General features: G+C 40.6%; 1 protein-coding gene across 1 annotated transcript in view; it reads right to left on the bottom strand.

Annotated features, from left to right (window-relative positions):
- The window catches only part of LOC140242956 (SWI/SNF-related matrix-associated actin-dependent regulator of chromatin subfamily A containing DEAD/H box 1-like), a 112,921-nt gene that overhangs the window by 91,273 nt on the left and 4,040 nt on the right, over positions 1-17,608 (bottom strand). The window contains exons 3-10 of the mRNA XM_072322699.1: positions 15,426-15,581; positions 13,724-14,178; positions 13,315-13,482; positions 12,251-12,607; positions 11,980-12,115; positions 9,364-9,647; positions 7,542-7,780; positions 4,972-5,062 (exon numbers count right to left, since the gene is read on the bottom strand). Coding sequence (XP_072178800.1) covers positions 4,972-5,062; positions 7,542-7,780; positions 9,364-9,647; positions 11,980-12,115; positions 12,251-12,607; positions 13,315-13,482; positions 13,724-14,178; positions 15,426-15,581 — 1,886 coding nt within the window. The remainder of the gene's footprint in view (positions 1-4,971; positions 5,063-7,541; positions 7,781-9,363; positions 9,648-11,979; positions 12,116-12,250; positions 12,608-13,314; positions 13,483-13,723; positions 14,179-15,425; positions 15,582-17,608) is intronic.

Below are 17,608 nucleotides of genomic sequence, written 5' to 3'. Positions count from 1 at the left end.
AAACTAATCATGGAATGTACAAGGCTTCAACATACCAGGGTTGCCACCATTCACACCTAAGATGTGGAATGTTTCAAAAGCATTCAGAGAGGTACTTGTCGATTTACATGCATCCAAAGAGGCAATTATAATTCCCAAATCGACGAAGTTTTTTCTTTTAGTCTGGACATGCTCAGTGACACAAGATACAAAATAAAGGGAGACTCCTGCACAAATACTGTAGAAGTGGAAATTTTCACGGTGTTGAAATTTTTGCGCATTTCGCGCAACCAGAAAGTACCGCGAAAATAAAAACACGCGAATATATTTGCTTGCCATGTGTTCCTGTGCGTGATGTATTGATTCCACGGAATTATAAACACGCGAAATCCTTCTTACCCGGCCAAGCGCGAAATATTAGTCGTACGAAAATATCCACTTTTACAGTACACAATCTGTTTGTGTTATGAAAATTTATCTAGAATGTGTCACCATTAACCCATCACACTGTCACTTGAAATATCTCTGATCTATGTCCTATGGAGGTAAAAGATGTGTTTTTATTGCACAGTGTGAATGTAAATCAAGTACTAGTACAATCTTCTTGAGTGCACGTATGTGACAATTACAAATTGACATACAAGTAAAAGGCACAATGTCACACATTTCCATCTCTGTGATGCTATTTAATCTAATATCAAGTATATGATAACTACTGTATCAATTTCAGACAAGCCGAGAGGTCTCCAGACTTTCTTCACTATCCCTTGAGGAACCAGCTGTGTTGCCGATGATGCAGACTAGCCTGAGAAGTACCAGCCAAGACGCTCAGGGGCTTCCTGGCAACTCCCGGCAGACGAAATGCAAAACAGACCCGACCTACTCAACTATAGATGAGCTTCCACGGGACATCATCTGGCATCCATATCGCGGGTCTCTCAAAGACAACTACCAGTATAAAGGCCAGACAACTCTCATGCCCCCATTACCAGGTAGGGGGCATCAATTCCAGTCTGTTCACACAAAGACACTGGGATCCTCCTCTCCACCTCTCGCTTGGAAACGAGGACACAGACACATCTACCATCACTATCAGAATCGTCGATCCGTCTCGGTGGCAGACGCGAATGACGGCGGCTCCCAGTCCACTGCCTTCCTGCCGGACAGGCTCACCATGTACGCAAGCTTGCCCGACCTTGCGGGCTTGACTCAGGGTGAGAGCGGGCGTGGCACCGGCCAGAATGAAAAGGCAAACAAGTTCCTGGCTCCCCGAGTGGGTTCTGCGGAACACCCCAAGAGCATCGGAGCACCTACGGATGCTGGCACGGCCAGGAAACCAAATGACACGACTTCAACATGCAGGCAAGCGAGACACGCCCCTGGCGTTGCAGGCATCCAGCACTCCACATCCAGTAGAAATCAGAACACCCGTGCTGGAGGAGGGACCCTGAAAGATGCAGCAACTACCAAAGACTCTGCCCGAAAAAACTCATCCGTACAAACTTACTATATCAACATGCGTCCACACTTTCCCATGGGGAGACGGATCCTGAAGATCCTGAAGTAGATGAATCTAGGTTTTCTACCATCTCTACGCAACATTAAGGCAATTTTTCTACCACAGCACTGACCCTTTTGCAGGCAAGAGTATACACTACACATGATGACAAATGTAAAATATAAACAAAATTGCCAAAGGTCATAATCAACTCTTAAGATCAATTGTATCTTTTAAGAAAGTTGGGATATTCGGTAAATATTTCTTCTAGTAAATCCGCTGAAATATTGAGTGCACCTGACCATGTTCTAACAAAGACACTTACTACAAAGATCTGCATTTCATATCAATGAACATATCCACACAATGTTCTCATTCAAGTCAGGCTTAGTATTTTATGATACTTCAATCCTATTCGTGACCCTGCATCACAAAACCACCAAAAAGTTGCCAAATATGGATTTCAAGTTAAGGATAGATTTTGAAATTCAACCAAATAAAAAGAAAGTACACACTCTGGAGAATGGTTTCCTGAGAAAAGAGGCTCTGAAGTTTAGGGTCTATTCAAGTACTTAATCTGGCACCAAGCTGTACTCTGTGCAATGAATAGGACAAAAAAAATACAGGAAGTAAAACTTTTAATAACATCCACAATGAAGAGATTATCAGATTAAGCTGAAATTGTGCACATCTTATCAGCACATTCTATTCATGACTAATACTAACTTTCAATGGAGCAGCATCATCCTTTCAACAGTTACTAGAGTTGAAAGTGACGAGTGTGTGAACAGCTTTCAAGAAATTAAAAGGGGCCTGTAAGACGTACATGGTACCTAATCAAGATATTTTATGAAAATATGTTTTTGATAGAATAAACACAAAAAACAAAATTTTCCATTTGTTTTATAATCCTAAAATTTAGAACAATGGAGAAGAATTGCCCTTTCAGAAATTATCAAAAAAACAACAACTGAAGATTGACTAGGTTGACTTATTTTCACCTATTTTGAGTTCTCACATATAACTGGGGCGTGCAACTTTTTGTTAGTTTTTGTGATGCAAGGTCACATCTGACAGTGACCCAGTGGTGGTAAAAATGTTGTTTTATTGCCACAAGTGGTCAAATGTATCAGTGGTCATCACCAACTTCATTGAATTGGTAGACAAACATAGAGTTATCTTGTGTTCAAATTCATGTGTTGTTTGTTATTTCTTCCTGCAAAGGGGCTGCAATGAATTTGAGTGTGCTGAAGGGAGGTGGGTGACACCACTAACCTATAAAAACACACTATGGTTGCAGCAACGTGTAATGTTTTGCACATTATTATTTAACTCAATGTCCAGACAAATCTCGTGACTGCTGCACCAAATTCCTATAGTAGAATGGAGAGACCCTGGGCCTGTATAGGGATGGCTAATGGCTGAGGGCAGGGGAAAAAAAGTCAGAGGACTGAATCAGGGCTACAGTGGATTCAAAACTCACAACCATGCAGGAGAAAAGGAGAAATAACTTTCAGGGAGAGGATGTACGATCAAGAATGGATGTGTTTCTTGCTGAAGCTCAGGGTCCCATTTCATAAACAGCTGACATGATAGCAACTCTTGCTGGAATGGCAACTGTCATAGTAATGACAAGTATCTACATTGTAGCTTCCTGATTGGCTGTTGCTATGGGAAGTTGCCTTTCCAACAAAAGATTGCTATCCTAACATCTTTTGTGAATGGGGCCCTGCTTAAGATTGCATTGATTGATCTGTACGTCTACAATAACAAGATAATGTGCAAAGGAACCAGTAAGAGCATTGAATCTACTGCTCACCAGGCAGTGGCACTACCGAGCCGAAACCAGTTCACTGCAATGACACAATGAATGACACGTTGAACTTGAAACAAGCACCCAAATGTCTTATACATGTGATATTTTTTTTTTCATTCTCTCTAGAGAGAAAGCAATTATAAAATAATGTTTTTGGCCGCAGTTTTCGGTAAAGATTGCAAAAGAATGTGTATGAATGATTACTACAGTGGTTCCACCAGGGCCTCCATTTCATTAAATTAAGAAATGAGTTGCAACTCTTGTTGCAATGACAAGTGGCATGAGTAATGAAAAGAATCCTATGTGCTGGTTGGCTGTTGCTAGGAAAAGCTCCTAATCTATAGTTGCTATTCTAACATCTTTAATTAAAAAAAAAATAGATTCAGCTGGAGTAAATACAAGGACATGGTTTATTGCTGAAAGATGTCTTTCTTGCAGAGTAGAAATGTGGGTCAATTCCATCTCACTGCGTAGGTACTAGCAAATTCACAACTATACACGTCTAGTTTTGCGGAACTCTATGGCTGGTGTGCATTTGATGGATCACACAATGACAAGGCATTGCACCAATGTCTGCACGAAGAATATATTTTGGACTAATACAAGAATGATTGCATGATGCAATCAAACATGAGTTTAAATACAATCTTCCTTGCCTCCCCCCCCCCAAAAAAAAAAGAAAAGAAAAAAAGATAACATCCTTCAGTGGCTGATCCAGGAGGGGGCGCATCAAAAAAATGAAAGGGGCCCCCTTTATTTGTTATTTTGTGTGGCTTCCCCCCCCCCCCCTTTTTTTTTTTTGAAATTCCTGGATCCGCCCCTAACTCACCTTCTTACTGCAGCACTATATATATATCTAGCACATGATGTTTTCTGAGAAAACCATATAATCACCCTGGCAAATTCCAGGAGAGTTACTCTTCCAAGAAAAATCTTTCTACATGGTCAAATCAATAAAATGACAACAGCAGCATTTCCACATCTGGCAAAAATTATCCCCCCCCCCCACCCCCCCCCCCCAAAAAAAAGAAAAGAAAAGGAAAAAAAACACCACTAACAGGTTGTGAATATTTATAAGGAAGCAATGGTATTGTGAATCAAGCTACTTATATATTTTACAACAGACTTGGGTGAACCCTGAAAAGTTCACCTTTACATTCAAAAGAGTATCAATGTATAGGTTGAAAGCCATTCATCATCGTGGAAACTGGTTCTAAACAACCTCAAATGGCAAGGATAATAATGCCCACTCCTGGCCCCAACCAAACCTATAGACCACAGACTGTGACATCATCAGTTTAGTACTCTGTAATGTAACAGTGATCCATAAGTTAATTTTATGGATGATTAAAGTGTGTGCAGCAATGCTAACTGAATGTTTGTCTGCCATCTGTGAAAGTGACTATGGTTGAAAGAATGGGTATTGTTGTTGTTGTTATTTTTGTTGCCGTTGCCATTGCTGCTGTTGTTGTTGCTGTTGCTGCTGTTGTTGTTGTTGTTGCTGCTGCTGTTGATGTTGATGTTGTTGTTGTTGTTGTGTTGCTGCTGCTGCTGTTGGTTGTTGTTGGTTGTTGTACACTGCTGTGTAGCCACACAAGAGGAGACTCCATAACAAAGCTAATGACATAATTGAACATTCCATCATGAGTTTACTACTCGTGATAGCTAGTTCACAAACCATTTCGTCCGCAAGGATCCCATTGACTGCCTGTGCGTGCATCAGCTTCAACCAGTTCAGTCCAACCAGCTGGTATGGCTTCAAGGTCATACTGGACAAAAAATAGAAAAGTTTGATATGATGTCTTTGCGCGAATGTCTATAGAAGAGCATAACACAGCATGATTCTACTCAGCAGACAGTTCATGAAGATAAATGCGCAATTCTTAATACAGCACATGGCATGAATTTCTTTTGAAGTGAAAACTAATGACAATAAATGTTGTATATACAATGCATGCAGACCAGAATTCATAGTTTTACAAAGGAGAATGATAACACATTTGACACTTTAATGTCAACATAAAAGTTGGCATAACGAGGAATGTTCGCGTGCATTTTAATTTCGCAAATTGCGCGAGCGGCAATATTCGCAAAAAAGGATGGTACAGTATTGGTGGAGATGAGAATGGGGCTTTAAACTTTTTAAAAAGAGGAATTCAAAGTTTATTTGATGAAAATCGGGTTTGGAATGACTGAAACATCCAAAAACAAAGTAAAGCAAAGACATCGTAACAAAGTGTGGGTCCCACACTTTATTAGAATCGCTCTTTTTTGGATATCTCAGCCATTTCAAAACCAATTTTCATCAAATAAATGTTGAATTCCTCATAGAATTTTATTTTCTTGTTTCAATAGAGGTTTCTCATTATCTCACCAAAAAATGTTAGAAACCTGAAATTAGGTCTCAACTGAAACTACACGATCCCTTTAAAATGCACGCAAAAGTTCTTGCCTACACAGTATCCAGTGGCAAGTCATGAAAATTTCATGCTGCGAGAAAGGCCGTCGGCTCCAATTCGCAAAATTTTCATGACGCGAATATATCGTGTTTTACAGTATATGGGTAGTACATGACACACTACATTTCTATCAAAGGAAAGGAAGACATAGCACAAACAAAAAAAAATATACAAATTCATTCAACAGAGACAATAGGTTGAAGCAACATGTGGTCCATATCAGTTTATTTTCCAACATTAATCTTAATATTGGAATAATCTTAGTTGGTCAAGCCATTCACAGGCCTCGAAATAGGATTTTGGAGGGGCAAGGCCATTTAGAAAAGTGCACTTTTTCCAAGAGGCCAGGGCACTTAGGTCAGTCAGAGGGGCACCAAGGCCACATTGGAAAGGGCATGTTGGGTGTTTATACGTGATGTGAATGCCCCATAGAGCTGTATGCAATCGACCGTGCTGCTACACTCCAGCAGCGCACGCACGCATAAGATCCCTCCGCAGCAGATGACGTTATGCAGTAGGCCATACGCAATACGATGTAGGTTCTGTAATACAGTACGTTCTCAACGCGTACGCCGCGCTCGCTTTGGAGCACTTCTGGCGCCATTTTGCTTTAAGCATGCGGGCATGAATGCAGAGCGAGAGAGATGGCAATGCTCGCAGCCGTCCGACAGGCCTGGCATTTTTTAGCATGGCTTGCGACCACTTGCTCCGGCCCGCTGCTGCCTTGCCTAGCTAGTAACTCTATGGCCGCTGCGCTGCGGAGGCAGTTGGGACGGTAAAAGCCGGTCGGGCGTACATGTACGTAGACTTCTACACGTCGTCTCGTATCTCGGAAAGATACTTTGAGTTTGAATCAGATATATTGGGACGCGAGTGAACTGAAGGTATGATATTTGAGATCAGGAAAGTTGTTCAAGCTTATTAAAGAGTAGACTTTGAGAAAGGGCATATTATACGTCATAAATAATAACTTTCATTCTAAAAGGGCACCACGGCCACAAGAAAAAGGGCACATTTTTTTTGGCCATAACTTTGATCAAGGAAAAAAAGGCATTGCGGCAAACGAGAGGGGCACCGACGGCCATGGCCGTCGGTGGCCTTCGGTTAATTCGAGGCCTGCATTCATATCCGTTCTCTGTAATTTCCACACCTATGAATTTCTTTACAAGCTAGCTTTTATGTAGGCCCCATCATAATATCACTGTTACTTCTTAGAGACCTCTATAAAATGATATAACCATTAGCATTTGTACTCTGTATGTTCTTAATTTGCTGCAAACAAAGGACATGTTTGTATAAACTTTGTATTCTTAACTGTTGTATAAATGCTAATGAATTTGTTATTTCTTTGGAGAAAATGGAAATATGAAAATAAATGGAACTGAAGTGAACAGCACATGATATCTAATCCTGTTGAACTGAAAAAGTTGAGATAAATGTATATCTTTACAATGCATAACATTAATTTCTCTTCAAAGAGGACAGCTTGGACAATACATGCATCTCCAAATATACACTGACATTCACTTTTCCAGAAAAAAAAATGCCCTATTTGAAAAAGGATATTCAGCTCATGGTACATATTTCTATTCAGTCCTCAAATAGTACAAGTCTGTTTTAAAATGTGGGCAAACAATTCAAGCTTAATACAACAGTTGCTTGAAAGCAAGGAGAGCAAGGTGATGTGAGGAAGAAACTTGTTGGATTTCCAGAGAGTGACCATTTTTCCAATATTAAGGCCACCCAAACCAATGAGCAGTAATTTCCCAATCACAAACCTCCCTCTCACCTGTCATTCAGCAAGTACGGTTGCCGAGTGATCTGCCCCTCGACGGACACGTCGGGGCTCTGGCCGCCAGCGTCGTCGCGGTTGCTGCTGATGACGGCCGTCACCATCTTCTGGATGCGCTCTGAGATGCCGACGCATCGGGACAGGAGGTCCTCCATCACGCTGCGCTCTTCGAAGACGGCCTCACAGTTCCAGACGATGTGAGTGCCGAGCCCCTTGTAGTCGTCGAGTCTCTCCAGCTATTACAAAAGTATTTCACGGTTGCATTGAAGATAAAACAGAAGATGCATACACATGTAATTGCTGTAGCATTGCTGTAGTAGCTGGTAATGCTGATGAATAGACCTACAGTGGACTCCCATTATAACAAAGTCCTTGGGACTAGCAGTTTTCTTTCGTTATATCGAAATTTTGTTATAACTTAACAACTAACAAAAAAAAACAATAAAAATACATAGAGTGGATAATGTTGCGGCCCGAATTTTTACTTTGTTGTAACCGGAATTGTGTTATAACTGTGTTTGTTATAACGGGAGTGCACTGTACGAAAGAAAATGCTGACAATAATTATAGCATTGTCATTCCCACTTCAATTACCATCATACCATCTAACCATTCTTGTACAGAAGAACTTTTTGGTTTTGCTTTTCATTTTTGTAAAGTAAACAAATTTAGGGATATGCCTTGAACATAAGTGTGCCTTAAGCCCACCGCACACTATATGAGACCGTGCATCACAAAACGAACAAAAAGTCACACTTACTGATTTTGTGTGAGGACTGAAAATATGTGAAAAGGGTCAACTGAGCCAATCTTGACTTTTTTATATTTTCTGAAAGAGCAAGCCGCCTTCTATGTACATTATGCTAAAATTTGGGATCATAAAACAAACAGGAAAGTGTGCTGTTGTTTTTTTTTAGAATAGTGTGATTAGGTGTGTCTATAGAGTCCCTTTTCACTTCTTAAAAAATCCTGTACACACTCTTTACTTTAAACTGTACTAACTTTAGAAAGAATGATGCTACTGCTTTGAAAGTTGGCATTTATCATGGACAGAATGTGTTAATAGAACATGCTCAATTTCACCTTAATTTGAAAATCCCTTCATTGTGGTTAATCCGGTGGTTTTCATCCTGTTTTTTGTCCCATTCATTGAACAGGTAGCACGCCCTGTTTTAAAGATTAAACGCTTGAATAGACCCTGTGCTTCAGAGCCTTTTTTCTCAGTTCACACTTTTCTGGGGTGTGTGCTTTCTTTCCAACATTTAGATAGGTTAGGAGAGTCCATTTGATTTGAGTTATACATCATTCTAAAGCTTAAAGTCTGCTCTTTCAGAATATGCTCCAAACTAAAAATCCATGTCTGGCGACCTTTTGTTGGCTTTGTGATGCAGGGTCACATATGATCAGACCTGTCGCACAACTCTATAGCATACGACCAGTCACACGACTGGACACCACACACTATACGATCATACCACACAACTAGGCTTACGACAATTTTGGCTTCAGTACATTTTACCAATGAGCATAGAAGCACACACAGTTCACATTGCGTACACTTCTATACTCTTTGCATAAAAATACTATTTCGTGATCGGCTGGAAGCCCACGACTGGCCGTGGAAATTCGGCATATCAAATATCTACAACATTCACTAAGATCCAGTCACATGACTGGAAACTGGGAAGGCAGGTGACGTCACACTTCCGGTCTTTTAGGTCGTACGACCAGTCTGATCGTATAGTGTGCGGCAGGCTTTACTTGTACAATTCTGCTGTGGGTTTATGTCTGCCTGCGGCTGTGTCTATGCGGCACTCACCACATCTGTAAAAGAGGTGAATGGTCGCATGCTGCATATCCGGTTGGCCTTGACCTTGGAGCATCCATCGATGCTACACAGCTCCTCCACCGTCGCATCGTTGATGAAGGAGACGACCTGGGCTCGAAACTCCTCCGTCACCTCCACCTCCTCCTCCTCATAGTCCGACTCACTTCCCCCGCTTTCGGCTTCATCTTCGGAATCGCTGTAGTTTCTCCTCTTTGCCTTGGGGGTGGGCTTTGGCTGCCAGGAATTGGCTGCAAGCTTTGGCTGCCAGGAATTAGCTGCACAAGCAAAAATTCAACAAACAATTGGTCAAATTGGTGTTTAAATTGGTCAAATCACTTGCTACAATGTAAAACAAAACGATTAAACTTCAACCCTTCATTACTTCTTCATATATGTTTATGTGAAAAATTTGTGCACATTTAACTCATTGGCAGAGAAAGGTTAATAAGCTAGGCCATGCAGATCCTGACATGGTGATTTCTGAACGGTTCTTTCCTCTCTTCTGCCATTTCCCATTTTTTCCCTCAAACTGTTCTGTTCTTCAGCCTCCTTTTTGCATACAGTCAGCGATGTGTTTTCAATTATTTCCTTGAGTTTTCTGTCCATCCCCGGCAATAGGGAACATACAAGCTTGTTGCAAAATTCTGTCACTGTGTAGGCCCTTTCGTATTTCCTGTGCACGAAAGTGTCTTGAGCAAAACTTGTTCCAGTTTGTGATATTATTTATGATCAGGTCAATCAGACCAATTTCTATGTCATAATATCAAAATATTTTAATGGGGAAAAATAGTGGACAGAAATCCATATTAATTAACATACACATTAAAATGCTCAAGAAATCGGGCTGTAGCAAACTGTACAAAGCACTGATATGATGCCAAATGATGTGACACACAATGGTTGATGGCAGTGGATAAAGCATAGACATACACCAATAGAGTTTGTGCAGAAGTATACAATTCTAATCATAATTGTGCAAAATATATTCCCCTCCTTATTTTTTTCTCAGCAAGGTATTTTAAATGAAAACTTCACAGGCTCAAATGATTGTAATTCAGCTTTGTGGACCTGGCAAAACCCTTTAAAAACAGTGATTAATATAGTATGTATTTGTGACCCGCTACAACAAAAAGGTCCTAAAGTCGCGCACGGTTTAAGCCATGAAAATCGAGTTTGAAGTCAGAGCATTAAAATTGGTCAAAACTTACGATTTTCTGATTTTGATATACATGTATTATTGGAGTCTAACATGTCTTCTATCATCTGTCGAAATTTTGAAGCAAAATGATCAAAGGAAAGACCAAAAAATAGCGTTTTTCTGAGCCATGTTTTTTGGCGTTTCAACGAAGCAGAAACTGGTTCCAAAATTTGGATTGAGCGCCACAGAAAGGTTCCGCCCCTAACAACGACCAGAGTGATCTCATTGGTCAGTTAGCTGCTTGCTCCTAACCGAAGCGTGAAGCTCGCACACTGCCCAGCCGACTGGTGCGTGCGGGCGGGGTGCGCTATGGTCAGCCGCTTCTCACATCCTGGTCACTGATTGGTTGGTGAGGAGACCGCAGATGCTGATGTGCTTGATTGAACCTTCGGGGGTTGCTAGGGCTTACCTTCTATTGTCCAGAGGTGAAAACTGACTTGAGTGTCCGTTGATCGCGATTGTGTCGAAAGGAAGACTTTTAGGGCGCTTTTCTCGAAACAGTGATTTTCCAGACGTCTCGACATGCTCTCTTTTAAACATCGATATCTCCGCAGCCGATTATTTTTATAAAATGTGTTATATATCAATTTAAAGCAGAAAGATTAGGGGATTATATCGCGCAATTTTCAAATAATCGACCTCGCCCGACTTTAGGATCATTTTGTTGTAGCGGGTCACATTTACACGTAGGCATAGTATAGTAGGTATAGTAGGTATAGGTATATAGTATGTATTTACACGTAGGTATAGTATAGTAGGTATAGTAGGTATAGGTATATAGTATGTATTTACACGTAGGTATAGTATAGTAGGTATAGTAGGTATAGGTATATAGTATGTACTTACACGCTGCAGGTACAATGTTTGAGTTCCAGTAAATGAACACCACATCTCATTGTACACATTTGCATTGCAGAAATCTGGTCATAAACTTTGTATCAAAATAGTTACATTCTTTTGTACAAAATGTATCAATAATTTTCATGTTTATTTTTTCCTTTCTTTCAGTGTCACAAATCCTCAGATTCCAAAATATTCAGATGACTGTTTGCTGATTAAAAGCTTGGAAGCATACATAGTTCTGTTTAATTCAGTGTAGAAAGTTTAACATCTAAATACACACTAGATCTCTGATTTTAAAGGTTGTTTTTGCCAATTCCACAAAGTTACGAGCATTTCAGCTTGTAAAGTTTTCATTTAAATTGTAAAGTTTTCATTTAAAATACCTCGCTGAGAAAAAAAAAAAAGAGCAGAATATATTTCACACAATTATGATTAGAATTGCATACTTCTACACAGACTCTATTGGTTTATGTCAATACAATCCAGTACTATAAATCATTCAAGACCTTAAAATATCTGCATTTTTAATACATACTTGTACACAACAGATTGATGTGTAAACTTACAAGTTTTCTTCATCTGCTGTTTCTTTCCTGCTGATTTGCCTGCCTCCTGTTTCTCCTTCGGGAGAAAGCCGCACCAGACTTTCCTGACTGGCTTCCTCCCTCCGCCATAGAATTTGGCAGGACCACCAGTCACATCCTTACGAGGCCCTGATCGTCCCTTTGCCTCCTCCTCTTTCTCCTCCTCCTCCTCCTTCTCCTCCTCCTCCTCATCATCATCATTTTTCTCATCTCCATCACCTGACAACGTCCTAATGCGCTGGGCCCTCTTCACTGGGCTTCTCTTTTCGGTGCCACCCGCTTCATCTCCATGGCAACCATCGGGTGAAGCAGGCCTCCTCTCATCGTCACTGCGTTCGTGGTCGACGCTGTCGTCCGAAATCACCCTGATCCTCTGCCACGGTTTCGACTTCTTCTCCGGCGAGATGTCCTCCGTGCCGTCGGAGGAGAAGGTTCTGATTCGGCGATAAACCTTCTTTGCCTGACCGCTCTTCTTCTCTGTGGTCACTTCTTGGACCTCATCTTCTTCTTCATCATCAGAGGAGCTGGACGTTTCCCGCCCTTTCTTCTTCGACAGCTGCAAGTTCTTGGAACTGGTAGATGGTTTCTGCAGCCATCCATCAGAGGCCCCCTGTGAAAAGGCACACCATGGGATAAAATTCTTGGTCAGTTTTGCTGTTTGCTCTGAATATCACCTTCAAATTGGATCCTGTATGTTGATTTTGCAATAGAAATGCAAGGAAAGTGCATAAGCACTACATTCAGAGTCAATGGACAGCTTACCTACATGTAACATGTTACAGAGATTCTAACTTTTGGCAGATTTCCCGCTTGGATACCATTTCTCAAAATCTCCCACTCTCACACTTGAGTTTGAATTTCTCCTGCTCTAGCTGCATGTCTCCTGATTAAGATGTATTTTCTCCTGCCTGATTTTGTTCTGTTGAATTAAGGTATGTTACAAAATAATGCTACAGCTGTAAGATAGCATCAGAGAGCATCTATAACCCTTGGACATCTGGACCCAGGCTGCAAAGAAATTTGGGCTTGTGTGTAAACATGCACTCATAATTTCTCATGGAATTTCTTGCTTCAATATAAACATGAACACAAAATTTCTCACGGGATTTTGTGCTTTCAGTGTAAACATGCACACATAATACCTCATGGAATTTCGTGCTCTGATGTAAACATGCACACATAATTCTTCATGGACTTGCCCATCTATAAGCTTTCACATGATGATAAAAAGACGTTATCAATGTGTAAAATCTGCAAGGACAAAGTAAACCATGTCTAGCCTTCTGTGTCATATCATTACAAAACACTTCCTTTTACCTTGTAGTGGCTGTGCTTTTTGTTGGGTTCTACGATTCCATTCTGCTTTGCGCTCTCTGGAGATGTTCTGGCTTTCCTCCTTGGTGGGCTGCTGCCTTCATCAGCCATGAGTGCATTCGCTGCCTGATTGATGTTCCAATTCATGGACTCTAGGGTCTGTCGAAGCACCTGTGATAGCACAGTTGAACAAGTTTAGTACACATATCGAATGACCTTTCACCTTTTGTGTGCGTATGTGCACCCATCAAAATTAAATTGTCAAAATATTTTATACTGGTGTTAGCTCAATTCTCCCAGCAGAACTTGGCTGGAATGTAAATTAGACTGAACTATTTAAATAAAGCAATGCCCTGTCATTAGACACAAAGTTTTGAAAGTCCTAGAAGCGCAATCAGAGTAAACTAGTAACCTTGTTGGATTTCTGTGGAAAGCATATCCTGAGTTGTTCCATGGCATCATCTCGCTCCTTTTGACTCCCCCTTCCACCACCATCACCATCCTCTTCCTCATCTCCACCCTCATTGGCGCTGGACATCTCTGAGAGTTTCCTCTTCAGGCCTCCGGCACGTCGCTGAGACCCCTCCTCCGAATGATCCTCGTAACTATAGGTAACCGTTTCCAGACTGTCTTGGGTCTCTGCGTTAGTGATGTGGGTCGAGTCTGAATCATCATCACTCATCGTCTTGTCACCTGACTTGGTAACTCTTCGCGAGCTGCCTGCAGTTTCCTGGGTGTCTCCGTCTTCAGAATCGCTCTCGGAGTCAGTAAAGCGGATATGTCGGTTCCTATCCTGCCGACGTTCTGACTTCATGTGTCCATTCGAGAGCTGCTTATATTTACCAAATGTCGGACTCTTGGTGGCACCTGAGGAGAGAATTAAGATTTTCATGCTTTGTTTTGTTTTTTTAATGAAGAAGAAGAAGAAGCAGTCAAACTATTACAATAAACATGTTGTTTGATGTTAGCTCCAATCAAGCAGGATAAAAATTATGCAATTTGATGGTCACATCATACAAAATAAAGGCATGATCAGGCATTCTTTAACATTCCAGATGCAAGAAAAGAAGCAACATGACCACTTTTACAGACCTGGTAGTATGGGGCGTACTATGCAGTGGAAAGGCTTGCCTGACTCAAATATATTCAAGGATCCTAGTAATGAATGGTGAACAACTTTATCACTGATCTAAGCACACACGCAGCCAAAGAGTCTCAACAGGAGTTGACCATTGCCAATGAGCATACCCTTCCACGCACATATTCGCTGACCAGTGCTATTCATGGTTTCCAAATGTACCCCAGCGGGCAGCGAATAGATCAGGCTATCCATGAAGCCCCATCCCAGCAGGTCTTTATTTCGAAAGGTAAGAAGAGAGAATATCAAGGCCTTCATCATATGCACCATGCCCCCTCCCCTTTCCAACAGCAACAAAAGAAACACTGTCCACATGAACACAATTAAACTTTTGCAACTGATTGACAAATTGCCCTCCATCGACGTAAATAAGCACTGGATTGATCAGTGTTTTAGTAGAACAATTGTAGTCATTATCCAATGACAAAAGAAAACATGGGCACACATAATACTCGAGCAGGATTCAAACCTACGACCTCCTGATCATCGGACAAGCATCTCATCCACTAGACCACGGAGCTTCCGCCTGACAGCCAGTGCTGGTTCTAATCCTTATAGCTAGCAGCGGGTACTGCGTAACTTAATTATTCAAATTAATGAAATTAAAAGAAACAACTTGACAGAAGAATTTCATCAATTTGAAAAATGGATGAAAAAAGTTGAGCCCCTCTCATGTAATGGAGTAGCCTAGGCAGGTGGACAGCCAATCACGGCCCCCTCCTTGCTGAGAAGCCTGCTCAAGGGAACGAGCCAGGCTCGCCAGAAAATATGATCGTCGATTAGGCAATTTTGAACTGAGGCTAGTGAGAAAGACTATTTTGATATTTTTTGAATTATTTAAAAAAAAAATGAAAACAATGTAGGGCAAAATTTGAAATTTAAAGTTATCCTATATTTAAAGATTTGGCATAAATATGCTTAGGGGAATGATAAACGCCAAATAAATTCAAATAACAACAACAACAACAAACTTTACCTGGTGAGTACAGAGATGAGATGGCTTTACTGGCCAGAGACCTCTGACTAGTCTTGGCAATGTTCTTCTTAGCCAAGGATGACGGGAAAACAGGACTTCCTGACTCAATGAACTCCGGCATTTCTGACGTTGGCGTCTCAGGGATGCATGTTATCACTGAAGTACAAGTGGTAGATAATTTTGTATGAGCTACAATGTAGGTCGTAAAAGGACTAGAGTACTGTAAATCAACTTAAGTAGGTTATTATTTCATAATGATATATAGATGTTCCTCTTGAACTAATTGCAAATAGACCTATGCAACTAACATTTACAAGGAAATACAGACCTATGCAAATAAGGTTTACAAGGAAATGTTTTTTCCCCCTAAAACCCATCTACTAACATGTAGGCCATTACCTTTATTTGCAAAGGAAGACATTTTTAGCAAAGGTTTCGACAAGGTATACATTGGTACAAGTTGTAGTAGGATAGTAGATCCAATTACTGGACACTTTTTTTCGTGGCTTTGAATTCCGTGCTCAGAGGATGATATTTCGGCTAAAAATAACATCACTTATTCACAGACTCCTGGAAATTACGAATTCAGCCAACTTATGCCAATTGTTCGCTCCAGTTTTTAGAAAATATGCTTCAAACATTACCCCTCTAGTAAAAGTTGTCTTTTTGCGTGGTGCAAAATTGCATTGTATTACCGGACACGATTTTCGCAATGAAATAATTGACATCTTTCGCACCTAGTCCTTGCACCAGAATCACAATTCATCCCACAAATCACCGTACACATTCTCACCGAGCGGATGACAAAGAAAAAATTGGCAAATGAGGCTCAAATTTCGTATTTTACGGTAAAATATCTGTCTTGAACATTTCGAACAGTTCACGCAATAAAACCTTGTGAGAAATCAACAACTGGTTGAACTCTACTTCTAGTTTACGTGCTTTGTCTATGGGAGCTGCACGCGCGGGCGATGAGTTGCAGGCCCCTTAGCGCACAACTATTCCGCATCGTTCGAGGACGATAGCTACAAATTTCCGATATCAATCAGTGAACTTTTGGTTCTGTTGGAATCTTCAGCATTTTTCCTGTACGTGAGTGGGATTTCATAGAATTTCAGTCGTGAAATGTGATTCAAACATGCATAAATATTAACTATGACAAGGTGCAGGTCACTCAACTATAAATTTGAGGTAAAATGTGAATTTCTTCGTGTTTTTACATTTTTATGTCACATTTTTTTTTTTTTGCGATTTCGGTCCACACAAAGTTCTGTGAGGCTAATCAACGAAGTCTCGCGCGTACAGAATGTCATTAGTATGCAAAAATATGCGTGTCCGGTAATACCATGGTGTCCGGTAACACCATGCTTGCATATACCACCATCTCGTTGGTGGAGGAGAAAAGAAACACTAGTGGGCATAATGGAAATGATAGTTACAAATGTAATACCGTTACAGGAGATCTAACCTACCAATCGTCCCATTCACTAGGACTAGGAAATGACATTTACTTAATAAGGATTGTATAGTTTTGGTCGAGACCTACATGTAACTTCAGGTTTCTAACATTTTTTTTTCTTGTGAGATAATGAGAAACCTCTTTGGAAATGTGAAAAAGCATGTACAGTGTAATTCCAAGAGGAATTCAACATTTATTTGATAAAAATTGGTTTTGAAATGGCCGAAATATCCAAAACAAAGCGATGTGAATAATAGGTGGGACCCACCTTTGTTTTACTTTGTTTTTGTCTCAGCAATGTTCAAAATTATGATCGCTTTGTTTTACTTTGTTTTTGGATGTCTCATCCATTCCAACACCAATTTTTATCAAATAAGTTTGAATTCCTCTTTGAATCGTATGCTCTGCTGTCTGCACTATTTCCTAAGTGTTTTTTTGATATCTCACAAAAGAATTAAAAGCCTTATCCTCATCTCCACCAATACGATACCAGAGCTCTAAATTTATCCCTTTAAACAACAAATGATTCATTCAACAACACAAAATCTTGACCAAAAGATTGGTCTGTATCTTGTCATCGGGGATACATTGACATGTTCGGCGGAGCCTAGAGATATCTGGATTCATGGAAGCAGAGTCAAACAATGAAAAAAAATCAAAATCAAAACAACCCTCCGGACAGACGGATTTTCTGTCAACACAAAATTGAGCTAACGTTCAACTT

Source organism: Diadema setosum, chromosome 19 (genome assembly GCF_964275005.1).
Source record: "Diadema setosum chromosome 19, eeDiaSeto1, whole genome shotgun sequence".
NCBI classification, from domain to species: domain Eukaryota; kingdom Metazoa; phylum Echinodermata; class Echinoidea; order Diadematoida; family Diadematidae; genus Diadema; species Diadema setosum.
Note: the sequence above shows the minus strand (reverse complement) of the source record. Positions and strands in the feature narration are given on the sequence as shown.